This window comes from Arvicanthis niloticus, chromosome 20, assembly GCF_011762505.2.
Source record: "Arvicanthis niloticus isolate mArvNil1 chromosome 20, mArvNil1.pat.X, whole genome shotgun sequence".
Lineage (NCBI taxonomy): Eukaryota > Metazoa > Chordata > Mammalia > Rodentia > Muridae > Arvicanthis > Arvicanthis niloticus.
Window position 1 is genome coordinate 34,808,485 of NC_047677.1, and position 22,026 is coordinate 34,830,510.

General features: G+C 43.6%; 1 protein-coding gene across 33 annotated transcripts in view; it reads left to right on the forward strand.

Moving 5' to 3' along the window:
• The window catches only part of Ank3 (ankyrin 3), a 606,272-nt gene that overhangs the window by 417,317 nt on the left and 166,929 nt on the right, over positions 1-22,026 (forward strand). For all 33 annotated transcript variants that reach the window (XM_076916989.1, XM_076916994.1, XM_076917004.1 and 30 more), the window contains one exon: positions 20,845-20,943. In XM_076916989.1, the coding sequence (XP_076773104.1) occupies positions 20,845-20,943 (99 nt within the window). The remainder of the gene's footprint in view (positions 1-20,844; positions 20,944-22,026) is intronic.

The window sequence follows — 22,026 nt, forward strand, 5'->3', positions numbered from 1 at the left end:
AGGGACAAAAGAAGTGAGTCTTTACAAGGTAAAGAGGAATCTACCCTTGTGTAGATTACTCTTACAACTTACTGGCCATGTCAATGTTTCTCTAAATTCCGTCCTCTTGGGGAATCTCTTGCATGTTTTCTTTGAAGAAATTATGTTTGCCTTGGACCCAGTCTTACACATGAGCTACATTGTTCTCTTTCTGTGTGGTGTGAGATACATTTGCTCCTCGCCCAAAAAGGCGAGTGTCATAGTAGCACGCAACGTGTGGAGCAGAGAAAGGGGACACACGGGACCTTGCTTCACTGTGGCACTGGCCACTGATATGGTCAGGGGTGGGTCCCTTCATCACCTGGTCTTTTTTACTTTTGGAGTCAAGGATTCACTATGGATTCCATGCTACCCTCAAACTTGTGATTCTCCTGCCTCAGCTTCCCAAGAGGTTGAACCAGTGGCATGTACTGCTTTCCCCAGCCTGACCTACAAGTTTTGGGGTTTTGGTTTCTTTTGTTTTGTTTTGAGACAGAGTCTCACTCTGTACTTCTGGCTGGCCTAGATCTCACTGTACACATCAGGCTGGCCTGGAACTCACAGAGATCTGCCTATCTCTGTCTCCCAAGTGCTGGGGTTAAAGGTGTACACCACCATACCTTTTACACTACAGTTTTTCTAAAGAACAAGTAGGGAGCTGACTGTCAAACACAGGCCCTTCCTCACTGCACAGCCATCTTGTCTGACTTTCTTGACAAAGCAAATCATATTGAAGACACATTGCTAGATTCCCACAAGGCCTTGTAGTTCACCCCTCCATACTCTTACCAATGACAGCACAGTCATACACACAGTGTGTTCACTAAGAGTTCATAATGCATGGTGGAGTTCTGACACCTGAAGAAGACTATCCATGTGCATCTCACTTGAGATCCAAGACCAGCCATTAGCAACTCCTGACACCTTTATGGTGGTAGCTGTCACTGTCACCAGGGGACATTGATTCACTCTTAGACAGTCTTCCCTCAAGAGTCTGGGACCTGTCCAACAGGTAGCATTGTGGCAGGTCTCTGGAGCACTTCTGGTAATCAGAAATGTCATGTCCAGAATGTCCTTCAGGATAGTTTGCTGTGGTTTAGGTCAGCAGTGCAAAGTCAACCTTCAAGAAGTGTTTAAGGGATGAGGAGAGATGGCTCTGCAGTCCAGAGCACTTGCTGCTCTTGCAGAGGACTGGAGTTTAGTTCCCAATGACCACGTGAGGCAGCTCATGACTGAGGCACCAGGGGATAGGATGTCCACTTGGCACCCACGGACACACAGACGTGAACACGATAAAGAAAATACATCTTGGATAAAAAAAAAAAAAATAAATTAGTCATATGGTATAGCCTAGAGAAGGAAGAACTCCAATAATGACAAAAAAACAAAAACAAAAAAACACGTGACTGAAAAACACGTGTCCCTCTCTCATTTTCCCTAAACTTCCTTCAATCCATGTGCTAAGAGCTTTTTTTTTTTTCCTGGTGACCTGAATAAATCCTATTTTGAAATCCTGCAAATCAAAATTCTATTAAGGCCGGAGTCAGCGGAGCTTGGCTTTCCTCATTTGCACAAAAAAAAAAAAAAAAAAAAAAAAAAAAAAAAAAAAAAAAAAGAGCTTTGGCGTTTTTCCTTCCCACCAGTCAGCTCCAGAAGCTGCACTGGGCTGCCACGACCTGGGCTGACCTCCCACTGAACATTCCGGTACATTCCCCACACTGCCTGTCGGCAGATAGCACTTTTGAGTTACTCAGCTGCACCCTTGTCCCATCCTCTACGACTACCGGTATCTCCATAGAAACCAGAAGGAAGGCGGACTGTAGAAGGAAGGGTAGAGAAGCCCATAAAGGGAAGAAGTTAGCACCCTGCAAACCTCAGAGTCAAGGGGAAAGTGCCTCTGGGCCCATGCACGGCCCACTTTGAAGCAAGATCGTCCGTAAAGACACGTTCAGGAAGGAGATCTGTGTGGATTAGCATAGGGGGGAAAGCCTGGTGAGGTGATGCTTCACTAGAAACAGTTACTGGAGTTGGCCAAAATATGAGAGAGCTCTGAGGTGGCTAGCACAGGCTAGCACACGAAGTTTGAGGCACCACGCACGAAAGAAGTATTAAAACCGGAAAGGAGAAAAGCAACCGAGGCTGCATCTCAGTCAGTTACAAGTATGAATGAGTCTGTAGAGGACTGATTGAGCTAATCAGGGCAGTGGCAGCCAAGCTGAGAGCACTGGCCGGGGCCCACACACAGACAGGAGTTGGTGGTGGTCTAAGTGGAGAAGCTAAGATAGAGGTTCCTCATACATTGGGAGGTGAGTGGAAGTGAAGCCAGTGGTTGGGAGCTCTTGCTGTCCCTGGTCACGTATGGAAGAAGGCTGTGGGTGAGACATAGCCAACATTGGTTTCTCTGCTCTCCACAATCCTCCCAGAACCTCTCAAGGGACAAGGGAGTATCATTCTCCTTGGAAGACTTCGTAATGGATAGAGGACTTTTGTTCGCTGTTAGCATATATTATGCATAATGGTGGGCTTCATTAGGGTATTTCCCTACTTATATAATGTACTTCCATCTTTTGCAACCTGGAGGCATTTTGGTTTTCACAAGGCTTAGCATGCCATGAGAGTGGTCCTGAGTAGCTCAGCCTCTGTGCATAAGGAGGATCTGCTTCAAACCCCACATGCAGTAGTCCATTGTCCATAACACAGCTGCCCAAACACACTGAACATCTGTTTACAGCCACGTGATAGAGCAAGACCACATCCCTGGAAGAAGGAAGCCTAGATGGGCACTTCTCAGCCTGTGTGTCTCGGCCGTCAGAAAACACATATTTCCAATGGTTTTAGAAACTCCAACCATAAATTTATTTTCATTGCTGCTCCATTACTGTAACTTTGCTACTCAGGTAGTGTCTCAGTTGTAAACTGCTGCTCTAGAAGTTGGTGCTTACCTTGACATTACTCCTTTAGGGACACCAAACAGCCCCTGATGGCATCTCTTAGCTCGCGCTACAAGAACTTTGAAAAGAAGCAGAAGAAACTCATGCAGAATTCCAACCAACCTAGGCTTCTCCCTTGTTGAACAAGAGGCGCAGTAATGAATGTCCCCCACAGGACTCCACTTACACCTCTCTGTGAGCCCTTGTGTATGACAATGGTTTCCATCTTAGACCAGGGAGCTAGAAAGTAACTGTGTGTTCATGAGTCTGGAGTAGTTCGGTGTAAGAAACAGTAAAGTAGAGACAAGGGAGATGGCTTAGCCAGGAAAGAGCCTGCTCTGTCAGCATGAGGACATGAGCTGGGATCCAAGAGCTAATGTAAAAAGCCAGGCATGGCGACACTTACCTACAGCCCTGGTGCTGAAGGAGATGATGCAGGAACGGGAGCACTGCAGGAGCTCACGAGCCAACCAGCCAGCCTAGCTGAGTTAGGGAGCCCTACATTCAGGGAGAGACACTGGCTCAAAAGTAAGTTTGAGAGCAATTGAGAAAGACATCTGGTGTCAATCTCTGCCTTCTACATATACCCCCACACACACTCACATACACACATATGCTCACATACACACATATGCACACATATACACATACACACATGTATACATATGCACATACGCACATATGCACATATATGCTATACACACATGCACACATATACATTTATGCATACATATGCACACATATACACATGTACATATACACACATATGTATACATACATATACATGCACACATATACACATATGTACACATACACACACTCACACACAAACATATACATATGCACACATACACACATATGCACATATGCACACATGTATGCACATATACACACATGCACACATGTACATTTATGCACACATACACATGTACACATACCTATGCATATATACACACACATGCACACATACACACACACACCACAAAAGAAACAAACTATATAATCAACACAAGGTAACCGTAAAGTTGGAAGATTCTGATGCCAGAGGTCTCATGTGTGCCTACCTATAAACTTCATGCAGGCTGCAGGCCAGACCAGAGAAACCCGATGGCTGGCAGTTTGTTCTCTGGGAGTATCCAGGTACAGGATGAATTAAATCCATCCTTTATTCTTTCATAATCATGCTTTGGATATTTGGAATGAACTTTCCATAGCTAGAAATCTGGTGACCTCATAACCAAGACACAGAACACACATTCTTGGCAAGACGTACAAAGCAAGCCTTTCACTACGAGGAGTGAGCCCCAATGGGTCTTGAAGTTGAAAACAGATTTCCCAATAGTTTATTAGTGAGAGTCTCTTGCTGACTCTCAAAGTCTGCAGTGGGCACTTGGCCAGCCACCACGTTTTTAACAAGCGTGTCCCAGGATTCCTCTGATCAGACAACATTAGGAAATATTTACCAAGGTCAGGCTGGGAGAATCTTTGTCTACAGGTTGCCCAAAGTTGCACCATAAAAATCTTTTTAAATAATCCTTTTTTAAAAAGGCATTGGCTCGTAATCATTCTCTTGATGTTTCTAGCACTTTAATAGCAATCTGGGTTTATCTTAAAGCTTACAAAAGACGTGGATATGTAACGTTTCCTTCGAACTCCACAAGAACAACTGTTTTTACAGAGGGAAATGTTGAAGTTACCAAGGAACTGATGGTCCCAGGTCTTACCTGGAATAAAGTGGCCAGGCAAGTATCTGAACCCAGGCTCTTTCTCCAGTCTCCTGGCTTCAGTTCTGAACCATCAGGGCTAGGACATCCACTGAGCTGGAGGAGCATGAGGTCAGAGCACAGCGAGCTGGAAAGCTGAGGACTACACTCTGGCTCTTGGCAGTAGCTTCATCATGGTCCTTAGGAGAACTTATCTGCTCCTTAGAACAAAGGCACCCTTTTCAGAGGCATCTTTCTCTAGCCCTGTTTGCTTACGAGCCTCAAAGGCACCATTTTCATGCCTTCGTGTGTCTGAAACTTTAGTGAGTACCATGTTTATCTGAAGACAAAATGGAGGCCAATTATCCAAAAGGGAAAAAAAAACCCTACATTTCCAAAGAGCTGAGATCCTGAAAATCTGCAAGAATTGATTTGCTTTCTAGGAGAAATAGAAGGGAAAAAAATCCCACATGGAAATAAGAAAGCTCCGGATGGGTCAGTATTGATTGAGTAGTAGGAAGACGTACCATTCCGATGGCCTTCCATGTTTTGGCTTTGTCGTTTGGGTGGTATAGCTTTAGGAAACTGGTTGGAATAATTTATTGAAACTGCTCCATTTATGAAAAGCATCACTAGAAATCTGGAATCTCTAGACAACCTCACTCAACTTAAATTTTGAGATGACACTCTTCAACGCACAGAAAGGAAATCGGTTTTGCATTTTTTAAAAAGCCTTTTCAAATTTAATTATTTTATTTTACATGTATGAGTGTTTTGCTGCCTGTGTGTCTGGGCACCACCTGTGTACCCGGTCTCTGTGGAAACCAGCAGAGAGAGAGAGAGAGAGAGAGAGAGAGAGAGAGAGAGAGAGAGAGAGAGTCAGCTCCTCTGGAACTGGAGTTACAAATGGTTTTGAGCCACCATGGGGAAACAGGGAATCAAACCTGGATCCTCTGGAAGAGTGGTCATTGTTCATAACTCTGAGCTGTCTCTCCAGTGCCCAATTTACTATTTCATTCTTCAGTGTTCGCCAGACCTCATTCCCCTGCCCCCAAGTTAAAAGCATTCATCTCTTTTTTTGGTTCCTTTCGTTTATTTGAGAATGTCATCCATAGTATAATGTATTTTGACTGTATCCACCCCGTCCCTTCCAACTTCCCCAGAATTCCTTCCAATTCCCAGCCCCAATTTCACATCTTCATTTGTTGCTTGATTGTTTGTTCTCAGACCTCACTGAGTCCTGTTAGAGCTGCCAGTGTGTGTATGGGTCATCCACTGTAACACAGGCAACCTGTGAGTCCGCACTCCTGTAGAACCGTTAACTGCCAGCAGCTCTTAGCTGGGTACACGAGTTCATGAGCCCTTCTCCCCCGATTGCTCGTCTTTTATGGAATAACTAAAATGCAGTTTGAAAATATATATTTAAAAAGCGGAGAGCTGGCCGGGCGGTGGTGGCACACGCCTTTAATCCCAGCACTTGGGAGGCAGAGGCAGGCGGATTTCTGAGTTCGAGGCCAGCCTGGTCTACAGAGTGAGTTCCAGAACAGCCAGGGCACCTGAAAGGCTGAGACAGGAGAATCACTATGAGTTCCTGGCCGGCCTGGTCTACAGAGAGTGAGAGCCTTCTTCACTCTTACCTCCGTGGTTCTCAACCTGTGGGTCGTGACCCCTTTGACAGTTGACTGACAGCGGCGGCATGTCAGATAGCCTGCCTATCGGACATTTGCATTACAATTTGTAACCATAGCAACATTACAGTTATGAAGTAGCAATGAAAATAATTTTATGGTTGGGGATCACCACAACATGAGGAACTGTTATTAAAGGTTCACACAGCCTTAGGAAGGTCGAGAACCACTGCTCTGAAACAACAAGAGTAACAAAGAATTGATATCATACACTGAATGCCTACTCGAGTAGCAGCTTAGATAAGACAAGCATTAGCAAGAGTTTGGAGACCAGGAAACTCTTGCATACATGATCAGAAAGTAAAATCATCTGGCCCCCATGAAGAGCTGAGTATTTGTTTGCTTAGCAGAATTATTGTAAAGGGGGCTGGAGAGCTGGCTCAACGGTTAAGAGCACTGGCTGTTCTTCCAGAAGTTTTGAGTTCAATTCCCAGCAACCACATGGTGGCTTACAACTGTCTCTGATGGGATCTAGTGCCCTCTTCTGGCATGCAGGTGTACATGCAGATCGAGCACTCATATACATTAAATAAATAAATAAATAAATCTTTTTTTTTTTTAAGAGAGAGAGCAAAAATTATTGTAGGTACCATTGATTCCACTTCTGGCTACATGCCCATCCCAACCCCACAAAAAGGAAGCATTGTGCAGGAAGATGACCCACCTGGATTCCTAGCAGCATTCAGCAAAACCCAGAAGCTGAAGATCCTGATGTCCAGGGGCAGGTCAGTGGGTCAGCAGGAGGAGCGGCACACACACACGTTTAGACTACCACTCAACCTCAAGAAAAGTAAGAGAAACATAGTACACACCTGATGCCATGCAAAGGAACTCTGATCAGGCGAAGTGAGCCATCACAGTGAAAGCAAACACTAAGTGATTGTGTCCATGAAATATCCAGGACAGACAGACACAGAAGCAGAATGAATGCATGATGGATGTCTTCTTAGGTACAGTTCCAGTTTCCAAGATGCAAAGAATTCTGGAGAGAGGTTGTGCCACGGTGTGAGTCGCAGAAGGCGTAACCCACTGTGCACATAGTGGCTAAAATTTAAAAAAATGTATATTGAAAGCCGCCCCACTATGCTAGCTACACAGAAGTCCAGCAGGCTATGAAGCCAGGGGGTGGGGGGGGCCTCAGAGCTAAGATGGCACCATCCATGACTCCTTCTCTTAGTGGTAGCCCTTTACACACATTTTTCTTCACCCAGTCATCAGCCCTCCTTCATTTAATTTAAATCCGATGTAAATCCTGTATTGTCACAGCAAGGTAGGGACTCAGCCTGCCCTTGCTCTAGGGAAGAGCAGAAATAACCTTGCTTGGAGACGGTTAAGGTATACTTGACTGTCCACCCCTTCCTACCGAGGACTAACACATGCATTGTTAGTTACTATGTGTCCCTCCGGTGTGGCGTCTGCTGCTCCCCAGCCTGATGTCCCAGGTTTCCCTGCCAAGCTCACAACAGCACAGTGTTGTGGTGGTTGGTGGCTCTAAACATTCTCTTCCAAGACCCCCTGCATTCGTCTTGAGAGCCGCCTCTTCTAGAACCTTCTCATTTTACTTCTCTGCATCACCTCAAGTTTTTCTATCCAAATGTTATTTCATAATAGCCTCGAGGGAAGCAATGATCTCATAAGCTTTGGTCACCGTCTATATAATAATGAAGAGTGTCCTGCCTAGCACGTGCGTGCTTCTTAACTGCCAGGCTCCATTCCTTGTCATTTCTTTTATTGCATTTAATTGTGTGCATGTGAGCACATGCATGTACCCTATGTGTGTATGTGTGTGTGCTCACTGTGTGTGTGTGTGTGCTCACTGTGTATGTGTGTGCTTGCTGTGTGTATGTGCTTGCTGTGTGTGTGTGCTCGCTCTGTGTGTGTGTGTGTGTGTGTGCTTGCACCCATGCATGATGCTACAGGCACATGTGGAAGTCAGAGGACAAACTGCAAACATTCATGTTCATCTCCCATCATGTGGGTCCCAGGGATTGAACTCAGGACATCAGGATTGGCAGCAAGCCCCTTTACCCAGTGACTCATCTATCTGCCCCCTGTGCTCCATGTCTAATCTCTGCACTGACTATGCAGGCCTCTTGGCGTTGTCCTCAGGAGCGTTAGCAGCCTGATTTTATAGATAAGAAATATGTGATGTCAAGGAATTCAATCAGCTTGCCTTAAATTGTGCACTTGGTGTCAGGCAAGCTCCAGAACTGAGCGTTGGCAGTCCAGAAGCCCCAGTCCACCACCACTGTGGCCTTCTTCTAGATTTTCTGTACTTCTCTGAGATTGGGAGCTCGATGTGTGTTATTTCTCATAAGACAGTACTAGTCTAGTAAAGGAAATACCAACCTGGGGTCAGGCACACTGTGACAAATTACTTTGAGTCTTGGAGATCATTTGTAAAGTACGGATAAGCTTAATATCTCTTTCTAGGACCATCTTGTGTTAAATGAGATATATATATATAGGAATGTGAGCTGCAGAGATGGCTCAGTGGTTAAGAATACTGACTGCTCTTCCAGAGGCCCTGAGTTCAATTCCCAGCAACCACATGGTGGCTCACAACCATCTGTAATGGGATCTGATGCCCTCTTCTGGTGTCTGAATACAAATACAGTGGGGTGTGTGTGTGTGTGTGTGTGTGTATGTGTGTGTGTGTGTAACTTTAAAAAAGAAAGAAAGTATCTTATAAAAAAAAACAATAAGGAATGTTTTTTATTTTTACTTTCTCATTTTTTACGTGAATCTTCTGGCCTGAAACTCACTCTACAGACCAGCCTATGCTTGAGCTTGTGGAGATCTATGTTCCTCTGCCTCCCGGGTGCTGGAATTAAAGATGTATTCCTCCACAGTTGTATCCCTTTGCCTGCCCTGTGATGTAGTAGGGGAAGTATTTACCTGTCACAAAGATGCACATATAAAATTACAGGATATGGCCCATTCCCTCCAGCATCCAGCAAGAAAGCACATGTAGGAGATTGGGTACCAGGCCTGTTCTCACACTCGGTGAGCTGTGCTTCTAAGGGGGTGTATAAGGAATACTCATAAAGTTACAACCGGCATGGACTTTCTTCTCTGTCCCAAACTCATGACTAACAATCTTCTTTCTATTTCTAAGGCAGTTTGCGAGTTGAAAATACATAGTACAGGTTCTTGCAGGGGTCTGGGGGCGGGAATAATCATCTTAATGTAAACAGTGGTCATGGGCTGAGATGACCCAGAGGGAAAAGGTGACTGACATGGAAACCTGGCAACCTGAGTTTTGATCCCTGGAACTTACGTAAAGGTTAAATAAAAAAAAAAAAAAAAAAAAAAACCAACTCCGCACCTGCACCACGGTACATAGGCACCCACGTGCACATATCTTAAATACACAAGAGCAACTAGAATAATGAATTGGGAAGAACAGCTAGCTCAGTGGTTAAGAGCACCGCCGCTCGTCCAGAGGACCCAAGTTCAATTCTCAGCACCAACTGCCTATAATTTCTGCTCCTCTCCAGGAGTTCCAATGCCTCTGACCTCTTGGAGAGTAACTTTGTTCACACGAGCACACACCCAGACACAGATAACAGACACGTGTGTGCATAACAAAAGTAAAACAAGTTTTTTTTTAATTTAAACAACTGTTGTTATAAAATATCCTAGGAAATTATCCAACATGCTTGTACAAAGCCCAGGAGACAATCACAGTACTCTGGTGATTGTAGTATTCTGATGATTGTCATTCCCCTTCATTAGAAGTAAGAGGCAAGATGTACCCTACAAAGTTAGGGTCTTAACCACAGGTTCATAGTTTTGATGCCTTTAAGGGGTGAAGGCACTGATGTAAAGATCTGTCTGAAAGTCCTGGTGGCAGGCGGTTGAGGAAAGAGCCAGCAAGCCCCGTGTAAGAGCAATGGCAGACCTTCCCAAGAGGGGAGTAGCCATGACCTGTGTTTTGTTAGGCATTTGACCAGATAATGGGCCCAGAACTTTGAAATAATTAAGCTTCCTTGTCCTGTAAATTTGTTTTCTCAAAATTATAAATGGTTATCCAGATCCCGTTAGTATCCTATGTAAATATTTATATAGCCAATTCTCTTCATTGTATATAAAGTGTATATGTGTGTGTGTGTGAGTTCAACTTTGTGTATGTGTATGTAGCCACCATATGTAAAAATGATTGAGAAGTAAATGACAGGGAAAGGAAACCGTTAGGTAGGCTTATTGATGCTTTACTTTTCAGGTAGAGTAGTAATTATATCCAGTGGCTTTTAAGGAAGCCCAAAGGTTTTGGTGAAATGATAAGAAATGGTTATCCAGATCCCGTTAGTATCCTATGTAAATATTTATATAGCCAATTCTCTTCATTGTATATAAAGCGTATATGTGTGTGAAATGGGAAGGATGATACCTGAGAATTGGGAGCTGTAGATCTTGGCCAGATCCAAGTTCTGTAAATGGCTTAACCACCTTGAGATTTTTTTCTCCCCTGGCCATTAGACCGAGTAAATTCTGATGCTCTTATCTGTTAAACCACATTGTCAAATGCTAATGTATTCCATAACATTTTGAATGTATGGAGAAAGAGAAAAATATTCTTTGGTAAAAGAGAAAAAAAAACACATGTCATTAATATGCTAATTCATACTAAGCAAAATCTGCTTTAGTTTGTTCAAAATTCCTACCAAGCCAGCTTTGCTGCAAACCCAGCACTTGGGAGGCAGGTAGGAAGGGGAAAAGTTCAAGGTCACCTTCAGTTACATGGTAAAATGCTATCTCAAAGACAAATCACTCCAGATTTATTTTTTTTTCTGTATTTTAATCTAGATTTCTCATCACAAATCACATAGTTCTTTTGCTGCGGTGAAGGACAGGGGGAAAGCAGCAATATACATGTGGTTTCAGTAGCTATCCTGGCTGGGAGCCTCCCTCAAAGCTCAGATGTGAGCGTTGTTGCTGAGCAGGTAAAGCTGATACGTGCCTATCACAGTATCGAACACAGATGGTGAGAGCCGAGACCCGGGCAGTGTTGGCGCCATGCAGATCAGGTTGTACTGAAAAGACCCACTTTCCCACTGTGCCCTGTGCCAACATCCATGGCTGTTATTTTTAGAAAAGATGAGGGTATATAAGATGTCTACAACCCTCCCATAAATTACAAGTGAGTTGCTGGCCCGTCGTGTGTGTAGCCCTTTTTAAATACCTGTATGTGCAAATACAAATGTCCAGGGACGTCTCCTGCTCTTTCTGCATCTTATGTATTATGAAGTCATGTATCTTATGTCTTATGGTATGTGTCTCTGGGTATCTTTTCAAATGTCCTCTTAGGCAGGACATAAGAGTCCTGTGACAGGAGAGCTCCCAGGTCTCCCTGTGACTACACCAGCTTGTGGTGTACATTCGAGTATACACCATGAAACCCACAATTGTTCTCGATGTTTCTGCTTTATGTGGTGACTGATTTCTTATAGTTCTCTTCATTCTTGTCTATCCAGAGGCCCCTCCTTTCTTCATGTAGGTCTAATTTTCTGCGTGGTACCCACGCTCTTACTGTCTTGGGAATAGCCATATCTGTTTCCCTGTTCGAGATCTGTTAGTACTAAGTGGTCTCTTTTGCCTTCGGGGACTTACATCTCCAGCAATCTGACTGCATCCTGGTGTTCAGCTGGTGACCCTTCTGCCCCTAAAGCATGTGGTTTGCTTCTTACAGTGTTTTGGGTCCATTCCTCACTCGTGAGTTTTCTCACATCCCGTGCATCTGACTCTTTATCTTCTGATGCCGCTCCTGGTATTGCTCTCGTTTTATATCTTAATGTGAACATTTTATTTTATTAATTGACATGTCTTTAAACTTCTTCCCTGACTCTTTGCCCTGCTCTAAAGATGTCTATTCATGAGCCTAATCAAAGGAATTCTTCATTTCTGAGATTACATATTTTTTATTTATATATAATATATGCTATGTATCATATAGAGTATATTAGATAATGTATATATACTACATACTATTCTATATATATTTTCCACATCATAATATATAGTATGTACATAATATGTATTTTCTACATCATATTATATATACTACATTATACTATATAGTAGTGTGGAGCATATTATATTATGATGTGGAACCTATATACTATATATAGAATATAGTATATAGTATATATAATAAATATGCTATATAGTATATATAATATATACTGTATAATATGTAGTATTATATATAACATACTATATATTCTATATATATATTATCAAGAATTTCATTAGGCTCTCTTGAGAAATCCATCTCTTGGCTAAAATTCCATCAGTCTCTTTTAATTAATCAAGTTCTATACAAAATATATCTGTTCTCATCTGCTCCCCTCCACCACCTCACCCCTCTCCACTCAGGCTGGCTCCTTTTCTTCTCAGTTCTCACTTCTTTCTTTTTGCTCGTGTGCCACACCTGTCTCAATTTTCCACATCCATTCAGGTCTCCTGCGCTCCTTGGTTAGTGATCTCCACGTGCGTGCATTCTCAGGCACGCACATACTTTTAAATTTAGGTTCTGAGCACAAGAAAATAGGAGGTATTTGTCTCTCTGAGTCCATCTTTCTGTTGATTAGCAGGTTACATTCATTTTCATGAAATCGGCATGGTTTTATTTTTCTTTACTGCTGTATAAAATTCCATTGAGGGATCGAGGACATGGGTGAGTGAGCAAAAGTGCTAAGTTCAGTTCCTCAGTATCCACATAAAAGCCAAACACAGTAACATAGGAGTCTCTCGTCCAAGTGAATCCCTACAGGGAGGTGGGGGAGAGAAACAGGAGACTCCTCAGAAGTTCACAGGCAGCCTGTGAGCTCACACGGTGGGGGTAGGGGGAGCTATCTCAAACAAGGCAGAAAGGATAGGACCAACACATAAGTGTTATACTTACACACACACATGGGCATGAACACACACAGGCATGCACACACACATATGTGTGCACTAACACTCTCAAATCCACAGAGATGAACAAACACAGACTACACATACAAAAAAATGCCATTGTGTACACGCACCTCATTTTCTGTTGATGAACACCTAGCAGATTCTACAATGAGGCTGTTGTGGGTGCAGCTATGTGCAGACGTGCACATATCTTAAATCCCGACGTGTGCACTGGGACCATTTGGTAGTTCTAGCTTCCGATTTTTGAGAAACTTCCAAACCAGTTTCCATAATTGGTAGGCGAGCTTACACTCCCTCCAGCGCTACATAATGGTTCCTCTTTCCTCACATTGCGCTACAAATTCCCTGCCATTCGTTTAACAAAAATGGCCATTCTAAACGGACGAGATAGAATCTCAAAGCAGCTTGAGTTTTCCCTGCTGGCTAAGAATGTTGATCACTGGACTGCAGAGATGTCACAGAGGTTAAGAGTAGATGTGAGAGAGACAAAACCTGGTCATCAGGGGTGTACCCAGTAAAGCTTTCGAATTACCTAGTCTTCAGATTCCTCCAATGGAGACTTTGCCTAGTCTCAAAAACACCCCACTTGTGGTCAGTCCTCCCCCTTCACTCTCTCGAGATGCTAGCAGTCAAGCAGAATTCTCTCATGCTATTGGCTGCAGCTGCTTGTCACTCTAAACTAGGTTCTGCCCAGGGGGAGCTTCTGTGCTTGTCCAAGCTTTGGTAAGGAGTATGTCTGGCCTCAAGACTGGCACACTAGGGCGCCTTTCCACCATGGCATCCAAACCTCCCTTCTCTCTGCAGTTATGGAATTGAAGGCTGTTCATGCCAGCCTGAATCCCAGCAAGCTCGTACCAGCTGACACAATCCCAGTAAGAAGCACGGCTCTGAGAAACAAAGCTTTCAGTCTCTTGATAGCATCTGCCTTTTTCAATATGCTGCTGCCGGCTTCACAATAGAAATACAGTTCTGGCCCTGTGCGTGGGGAAGGCAGGAGACCTTGTCCTTAACTGAAGAATCAATATGCAAATAGCCATCAATTTCTCCACGGGAGCTCCTTCCGTCTTCATTTCCTCCCAGTTCTCAGGACCAGCTTTTATGGGATGTATGGATGACAAGGGACCCAGGGCCTATCACTAAGAAGGTCCTTTAACACTTGAGAAACAGAGTCTTTAGACAGAGGTATTCTGAACCCAGAATATCAGTGCAAGAAGGTCTGCAGGTGAAGCTGTGATTCCCAACCCTGCCACCAATGACCTCGTTCTTAATTGGCAAATTACAGAACAGTTCTATGTCTCGTTTTAGCAGATGGGGTTATTTTTGCGCCACCCATTGGATTGTTGGGAGGATAAACACGGAGCTACAGATCTGCAGGCTGTATTTGTGTGTGCGTGCACATGCACATGTGTGCGTTTATTGCATGTGTACATGCAATGTGTATGCATGCTGTGCATATCAAGGCCAAAGGTCAACCTCAAGTGTCATCCCACAGAAACTGTTTATTTGTTTGAAGCAGTCTCTCACTGAGACCTGGGAATTGTAAATTAGGCTAGTGTGATGGTTTATAAATGCTTAGCCCAGGGTGTAGCCTTGTTGTAGTAGGTGTGTCATTGTGGGAAGGGGGTTTAAAACTCTCATCCTAGCTGCCTGGAAGTCAGTCTTCCACTAGCAGCCTTCAGATGAAGATGTAGAACTCTCAGCTCCTCCTGCACTGTGCCTGCCTGGATGCTGCCATGTTCCCACTTTGATGATAATGGACTGAACCTCTGAACCTGTAAGGCAGCCCCGATGAAATGTTGTTCTTTATAAGATTTTTCTTGGTCATGGTGTCTGTTCACAGCAGTAAAACTGGAAAACAACTAGCTCATCTGGCCAGCAAGCCCCAGAGGTCTGTCTGCCTCTGCCTCCCCTCAGTGCCGGGATTATGCATATGTGACAGTGCACCCAGCTTACACAGAAAGCACTTTGCCCATCTGAGCCCTCTCCTTAGTTGCTTTTATAATACTTTCTAAGAATTTTAGAAATGTAAAGCCTTCCTCTAAGGGGAAGTCCAGGGTGTTAGGCTTCAAGCCCCCTTTGGCTATCTAATTCGTCTCTGCAGGAGAGAACAGGATACAGAAGAAAGCAGAGGAAGAAGATACTACCAGTCTTGGAAATCCCTCTCCTTAGGAACTTAGCACAGGGAAGTGGGTGGGCCTAAGCCACGGCTCACCGAGCTCAGTTGAATTGCTTCCTGGGTTACTTCCTGGCTCAGTGCGCCCCCTGCTGGCTCAGTACTAGGTTGGCTCACATAGTACTGCTGGCTGGACTCGAGAGCAGACAGATCAGAGGAACCTCAAGTCACCCCAGCGCATGCTACCCTCCCGCTGTTGTCAATCCCAGCAAAACCCACCCTGAGCTTGTCACCTGGGTTTCACAACCCGGCCCACCCAGCTGAAGCCTTTGGTCAGAAGCTGGCCGATCGAAAGCAGAACTCAGCACGTGACCGTCCACGGAATAGCCATTCTTGCTTGTGGAGGGTGCGCGGCTGCTCTGCTTCGGGTTACGGTGGCCGAGTTGAGCAGGTACCTCGGGGGTGGTGTGGCCGGCCAAGTACAAGATTCTGCCATCTGGCTCTGGGCACAGAATGTTTACCTGGGGACTGGGATTGTAGACCAGTGATAGATTATTTGCCTGGCACGCACAAGGCCCTGGGATTGATATCAGACACACGCACACACATGCACACACGCGCGCACACACATGCAATTCCTCTCCACTTCCTCCTACCCAGATCCACATTCTTTCTGCCTCTCCTTAAAAAACAAACAAGCATCTGAAGAAGAAGAATAAAATAAGATAAAGCAAAAACAAGCAAGCTGGAATCGGGCAAAGCAATAAAACAGAACTTTTTTTTTTTTAAGCCAAAGAAAAAGCAGGGGGAACACATACAGAGACACACACATGTGCACACACAGGAATCAGGAACACATACAGATGCAGAGACACACACATGTGCACACACAGGAATCAGGAACACATACAGATGCAGAGACACACACATGTGCACACACGGGAATCAGGAACATATACAGTTGCAGAGACACACGTGCACACACAGGAATCAGAAACACATATAGATGCAGATATACACGTACACACACACAGGAATCTCACAGAACATAAAACTGGGAGCCATAATATATACACAATTAATACATAATATATATACAATTTAAACCTGAGAGGTTTAAAATAATATAAAGTAAAATAACCACCATGCCCTCACATGACATTATGAGACAAGGAGCCTCCAAAGTCCCCCACTGAGTTCATCTGTGTTGGTTGTCTACTACTGGACATACAGCCTACCCTTAAGAGTGGATTGTCTCCCCTGTGAGACTCCCTTGAAGAAAGCTAATTTTTCCTTTGCCAGTGATTATCAATTGAAGGTAGCTTCTAGGTTAGGACCCCATCCGGCACAGACCCGTGAGTCTCTGTTCATACTGCCTCAGTCTCTGTGAGTTGATATATGAGTGGATCCTGCCCTGTTTAAAAGGCCCTCTTTCCTTGGTGACCTCCATCCCCTCTGGCTCACAAACTTTTTCCACCTCTTATCTGCAGAGTTCTTGGAGCCCCAAGCGGCAGATTTGATTTAGGCACTTCTTGTAACACAATACCTTAGTTGTTAGCAATCTCTACCAGTATCACTACAGTAAGTTGGTTTTCCCCAAGCAGATTTTATTCTTTTATTTAAGAAATGAATCACTGTCTTATACTTTGCTATCTAAGAGTAATGGAAGTAATCTATTACTCTTTAATTATTAACTATTACGAGAGTAAACCTTAATTTATATTTTGGCTTCCAAGAGTAATGAGATAAAGAGATTTTACAACCTTCCCATTTGTAAGAGAATGTATAGTTATAGGGGATTTGTTTGTTTGCTTTTGTTTTTTGAAGTTCAAGGGACTGGAGAGATGGCTCAGTGGTTAACAGTGCTTGCTGCTCTATGAAAGGACCAAGTTTAGCTCTTGGCACCCACACTGAGAGGTTCACAACCACCTGTAACTCCAGATCCAGGGATCCAACTCACCCTTCTGCCTCCAAGGGCATCTATCTATTCATATATGTGGCCTATATTCACAAAAGTACCCATACAAGTACACATAAAGATAGATAGATAGACAGGCAGGCAGACAGACAGATAGATAGATGATAGACAGATAGATAGATAGATAGATAGATAGATAGATAGATAGATACATACATACATACATACATACATACATAGTTACATAGATACATAGGTAGATACATAGATAGATAGATAGATAGATAGATAGATAGATAGATAGATAGATAGGAGACAGATAATAAAATAATTTTTAGTTCAAGCATAAAAATTTACTGACAATATGAGGCAAAGTTCATGTCAGACAACACTCCCATGAAAATGCAGTCAGCCAAATAAAGGTAATGGGAATTTTTATAGAATTCCCATTGAACTATTGAGTTTCTTCAGTGAAAGAATAAGCATAGAGGAAACGGTAGAGTGGTGAGCTTTGGAGGGTGAAAGGCTTGTGAAGGATCTGGGAGCAAGTGAAGCATCAGGACGAACCCAGACACTCAGAAAGAGCCCAAGAGTTTGAGCACAGGTAGACGCTTAGACACTGAGGTGTAATCTCCACTTCTTCACTTATGATAATGGTGTTGCCGGTGCCTCTCTCTCTATCTCTCTCTGTCTCTCTGTCTCTCTCTCCATAGATATATATTTTCTCCCTGCCTCTCTCCCTAGCCTGCCCTACTTAGCAAGACCCCCATCTCGAAAGACTTTCTCCATTAAAGATGATTGAATTGAGCTATTTATTGGATTCTCTTTCTCTTCTTGGTTCTTGCAGCAAGATGACACAGTGTAGTAGAAGCCAGAGGTTGATTGGTATAGGATAGGGGCTGTGACTTGAACTCGGGGGCCCTGAGTGTTCAAAGCAGGCTCTGTCTGTGCCCAGCTTCAAGGCTGATATTTATTGAACCCAGAAAAGGAGGATCTGATATTCACTGTAGGTTTTTCCTCGGACTTTATGTTTAGAATTCTTTGATTATAGGATGCTCTAATTTTTTTTAACTGTATATTTAAAATTAGTCATTTATGGGCAGCCATGGTAGTTTGTGCAAGAAACACTAAATGAACACTGGAGTCAACAAAAAAAGACATGGAAGTAGAAGAGAGCCTTATTAGAAAGAAGTGTTGACTGGGAGTAAGTAGGGTAGATGTAATCAAAACGTATGTGTGTTCATGTGTGTATGCATGTATGTGTGCATGTGTGTAGCCACCTGTGGCCACAGACAAACTGGGTTCACCTGAAAGGGAAGCTGGAAATGAAAAAGGATGTAGAGGCAAGAGAAGCATGAAGGCAAGATGAAGTTTTCTGGTCAAGGCTCAAAGTTTAATATCCAGCTCTTCTATTTAAAGGGAAAGCCCCACTGAACCCATTCTTTGTTTCAGCTGGATTATGTCATAAGGCAAGCTCAGCTGGCAGTGTATTCTTCTAAGTTCCTGTAGGAAGTTGAACCTGCAGCCAAGGTGGATAGATCCACCTAGGTCCTATTACCAGGTCTATTGTGGTAAACCAGGTCTTTGCAGCCTGCTCAAGGCTGGAGGGAGGGCACATGTATACATGTGTACATGTGTATGTATGTGTGTATGTGTGCGTGTGCACTTGAAATTGTCAAAGACAATTTTTTTTTTTTTAAAAAATAAAAGTATAAAAAATGTGAAGAAATTAAATCCCGATTGTATCAGCCATTTCTGCTTGTAAGGACTACAAGGCAGGTTGTAAATAGCGCTGTTAAAACTGATTGAGGTACTAAGAGTTCAGGGACTGGGGTCACGCCTTGCTTCACACAGTACAAGGTCTAGAGTTCACATCACCACCCAAGCCAAGAAGGATCAGTCTAGCTCCTCATGAGCAGGAAGTGGTCAGTACCTGGTAGCCATTGCATGGACTCTCAAACTCTGCATGTATGGATGCTGTTGTAAAGTCCTCACGAAAGGGAAGAACTTCCCCCACTCAAACCTCAGGAATTCACGGCCACCCAATAACTCACAAGACACCGAACTCGATGCAATCAGCAAGAGATATATTTCGGTCAGCATGCTGAGGTCAAGGCCCGTAACCCATGCAGGGGCAGTGGGGTCTGACCCCTGGGCTTTGGAGACAGAGAGAATTTAAAGGCAAAAAAACACAAGGAAAAAAACACAACCTGGGTGGGAAACCACAACCCAGGGAGAGTGAGGGGAGTCATTGTAAAGCATCTGTGGAAAGTCACAGCCCATTATTCAGTTTGTGACAGGGTCCAAGGAACAGTCATGGAGAACATTTTGTATAGGCTATTCTCTAAGAGCCTATTCATAATCAACCATCTATCTTGTGGTCAGCCAAGTTCCTGAAACACAGAGCTCACGACCAAGCTGACCTGTACTCTTGGTTCTGCTCAACCTGCTAGGAGTTTTTGAAATTTTTTTACCCTTTCACTGTGAGCCTGGTTAACATGTGGTCCCACTGAATCTTTGTGAACAATGAGGCATGAACTCATAGTGCAGTACCCAGGAATAAGAAGCTGACATTGGGGATTGTTTTCAGTGTATATTCATGTTTCCTTGATGGCTTAGAAGCAACAGTCAATGCAGGGGCAATGGAATTGCTAAAAATGCATTTAGTAATGCATTTAATAATTTAGTAATGCATTTAATAATGCATTTAGACACATGTAGGCACCAGCACAAAAGGCCAAAGCAAGGATCTGGAATTTCCACATCAGTGAATATGGTCTCTCATTTATAACCCAAGACTCTTGCTGAATCTGGGAAAGCTCTGAGTCCCAGGACACTCCTTCAGCTCAGTCTTCAGTAAGCTCTCCATTAACCATTAGGTGCTCAGCAATGCAAACAAACAAACAAACAAACAAACAAACACATTGACCTAAGGATGTCAGATTTGGGGCTGGAGGGATGGCTCAGCGGTTAAGAGCACTGGCTGCTCTTCCAGAGGTCCAGAGTTCAATTCCCAGGAACCACGTGGTGGCTCACAACCATCTATAATGGGATCGGATGCCCTCTTCTGGCAATGCAGATAGAGCACTCATATGCATAACATAAATAAATCTTTCTCAAAAAAAAAAAAAAAAGACTGTAAGATTGGAGCATCAGGTGTGCGCTGAATGATTTTGTGAGTTTGAGACTAGCCAGTGCCACATAGTGATCCCTGTCTCAATGAAAACAAATGAAATATAATAGAACAATAAATAAATAAATACATGAATGAATAAATAAATAAGATTTGGGTAGTCAGTCACCACCAGTAATAAAATAAAAAACCTCATCTAATAGACTGTATCATCTAAAAACTGTATCTAATAGACTGTATCTTGAGGTGGTTTGGGGGCGGGGATGCTGTTAGAGAGAAGTTAGAATATGTAATATCCATACCTTAAAAAAAAGGAAAGGGGGAGCGAAACAAGGCCAGTGTTGGAGAGGCTTAGGAAACCGTGTCCTGCCTAAGCTGTGTGTGTCAAGCCTGTGACTTCTTGTGCTTCCCCTGCAGAATGACATCACTCCTTTACATGTTGCCTCGAAGCGAGGAAACGCAAATATGGTGAAGCTATTGCTGGACCGGGGTGCGAAGATCGATGCCAAAACCAGGGTAAGTGCCCTGCCTGGCCCCAGGCCTGTGTGACTCTCTCAGAAGTAGAAACCCTCATCTGGAGCCTGTACTGTGAGAAAATGCTATTTTATTTCTCTCTGATTTGTTGTTGTCCCTTGGGAAATAATTCCCATTTCATATACTGTTGGTATGTGTCTAAATGGCTGTTAATGGAATATAGCATACCGTGTGTGCACCTATCAGCTTAGCCCTTGACTTGGGTAGGCAGGTCAACCTTTAGAATTTTGTCATCTAAAATTAAAAGAACAAAATACCCTGCCAGTGACCAAGGTGTTTGTCAACTGTGTCAGCCTGAAATCCCAGTCAGGATGAATACATCACAGAGCCCCAGTTCATATTAAAATGACATCTAAGAAACAGCATCTTCCCGACTCAGCAGAACGGACACACATGTGAACACGCACAGACTACAACAGCATGCGCAAGGCCTATACAGGTTCAGGCCAGACAGGGTCCCAGTGCTGAGAAGGGAAAGTGGCCAGGAGCTCCCACTCCTCACCAAAATATTATCTCCAATTGACATCTGCTTGAAAAGGAAAAACTAGTTTTCTCCAATGGAATCCTGCTTAAGCATATTAACCACAGTGAAGGGCAGACTCGGTGTCTGACAGTTGATGGCCAACGCAAAATGACCTCTATGGTATTTCATAGACGTTTTATCTCATCACCTTCTCTGGCCGTTTTTTGGTCTTTCTGGTCTTTTGCTTGCATGTTATGGTTTCCACGTTCATGTTTTATAGGGTTTGTGTTTGCCTATTTCTTGTGCTTTCTCTTTGCTTGCTTTCTCTCTCTCTCTTTCTTTCTTTCTTTCTTTCTTTCTTTCTTTCTTTCTTATTTTGGTTTGCTTGCTTTTTTGTTTGTTTGCCTGTTTTCTGAAAACAGTGAAAAAGAATGCGTGGAGTCGGGTAGGTGGGGAAGATCTGGGAAGAGTTGGGGGAGGGAAAACCATGATCAGAATATATTGTATGAAAAAAAAAAAAAGTAAGAACCTGATGTTGACCAAATAAAGTAAAAGTCTTAGTTAAGAGAAACATACAGGGGCTGGAGAGATGGCTCAGCAGT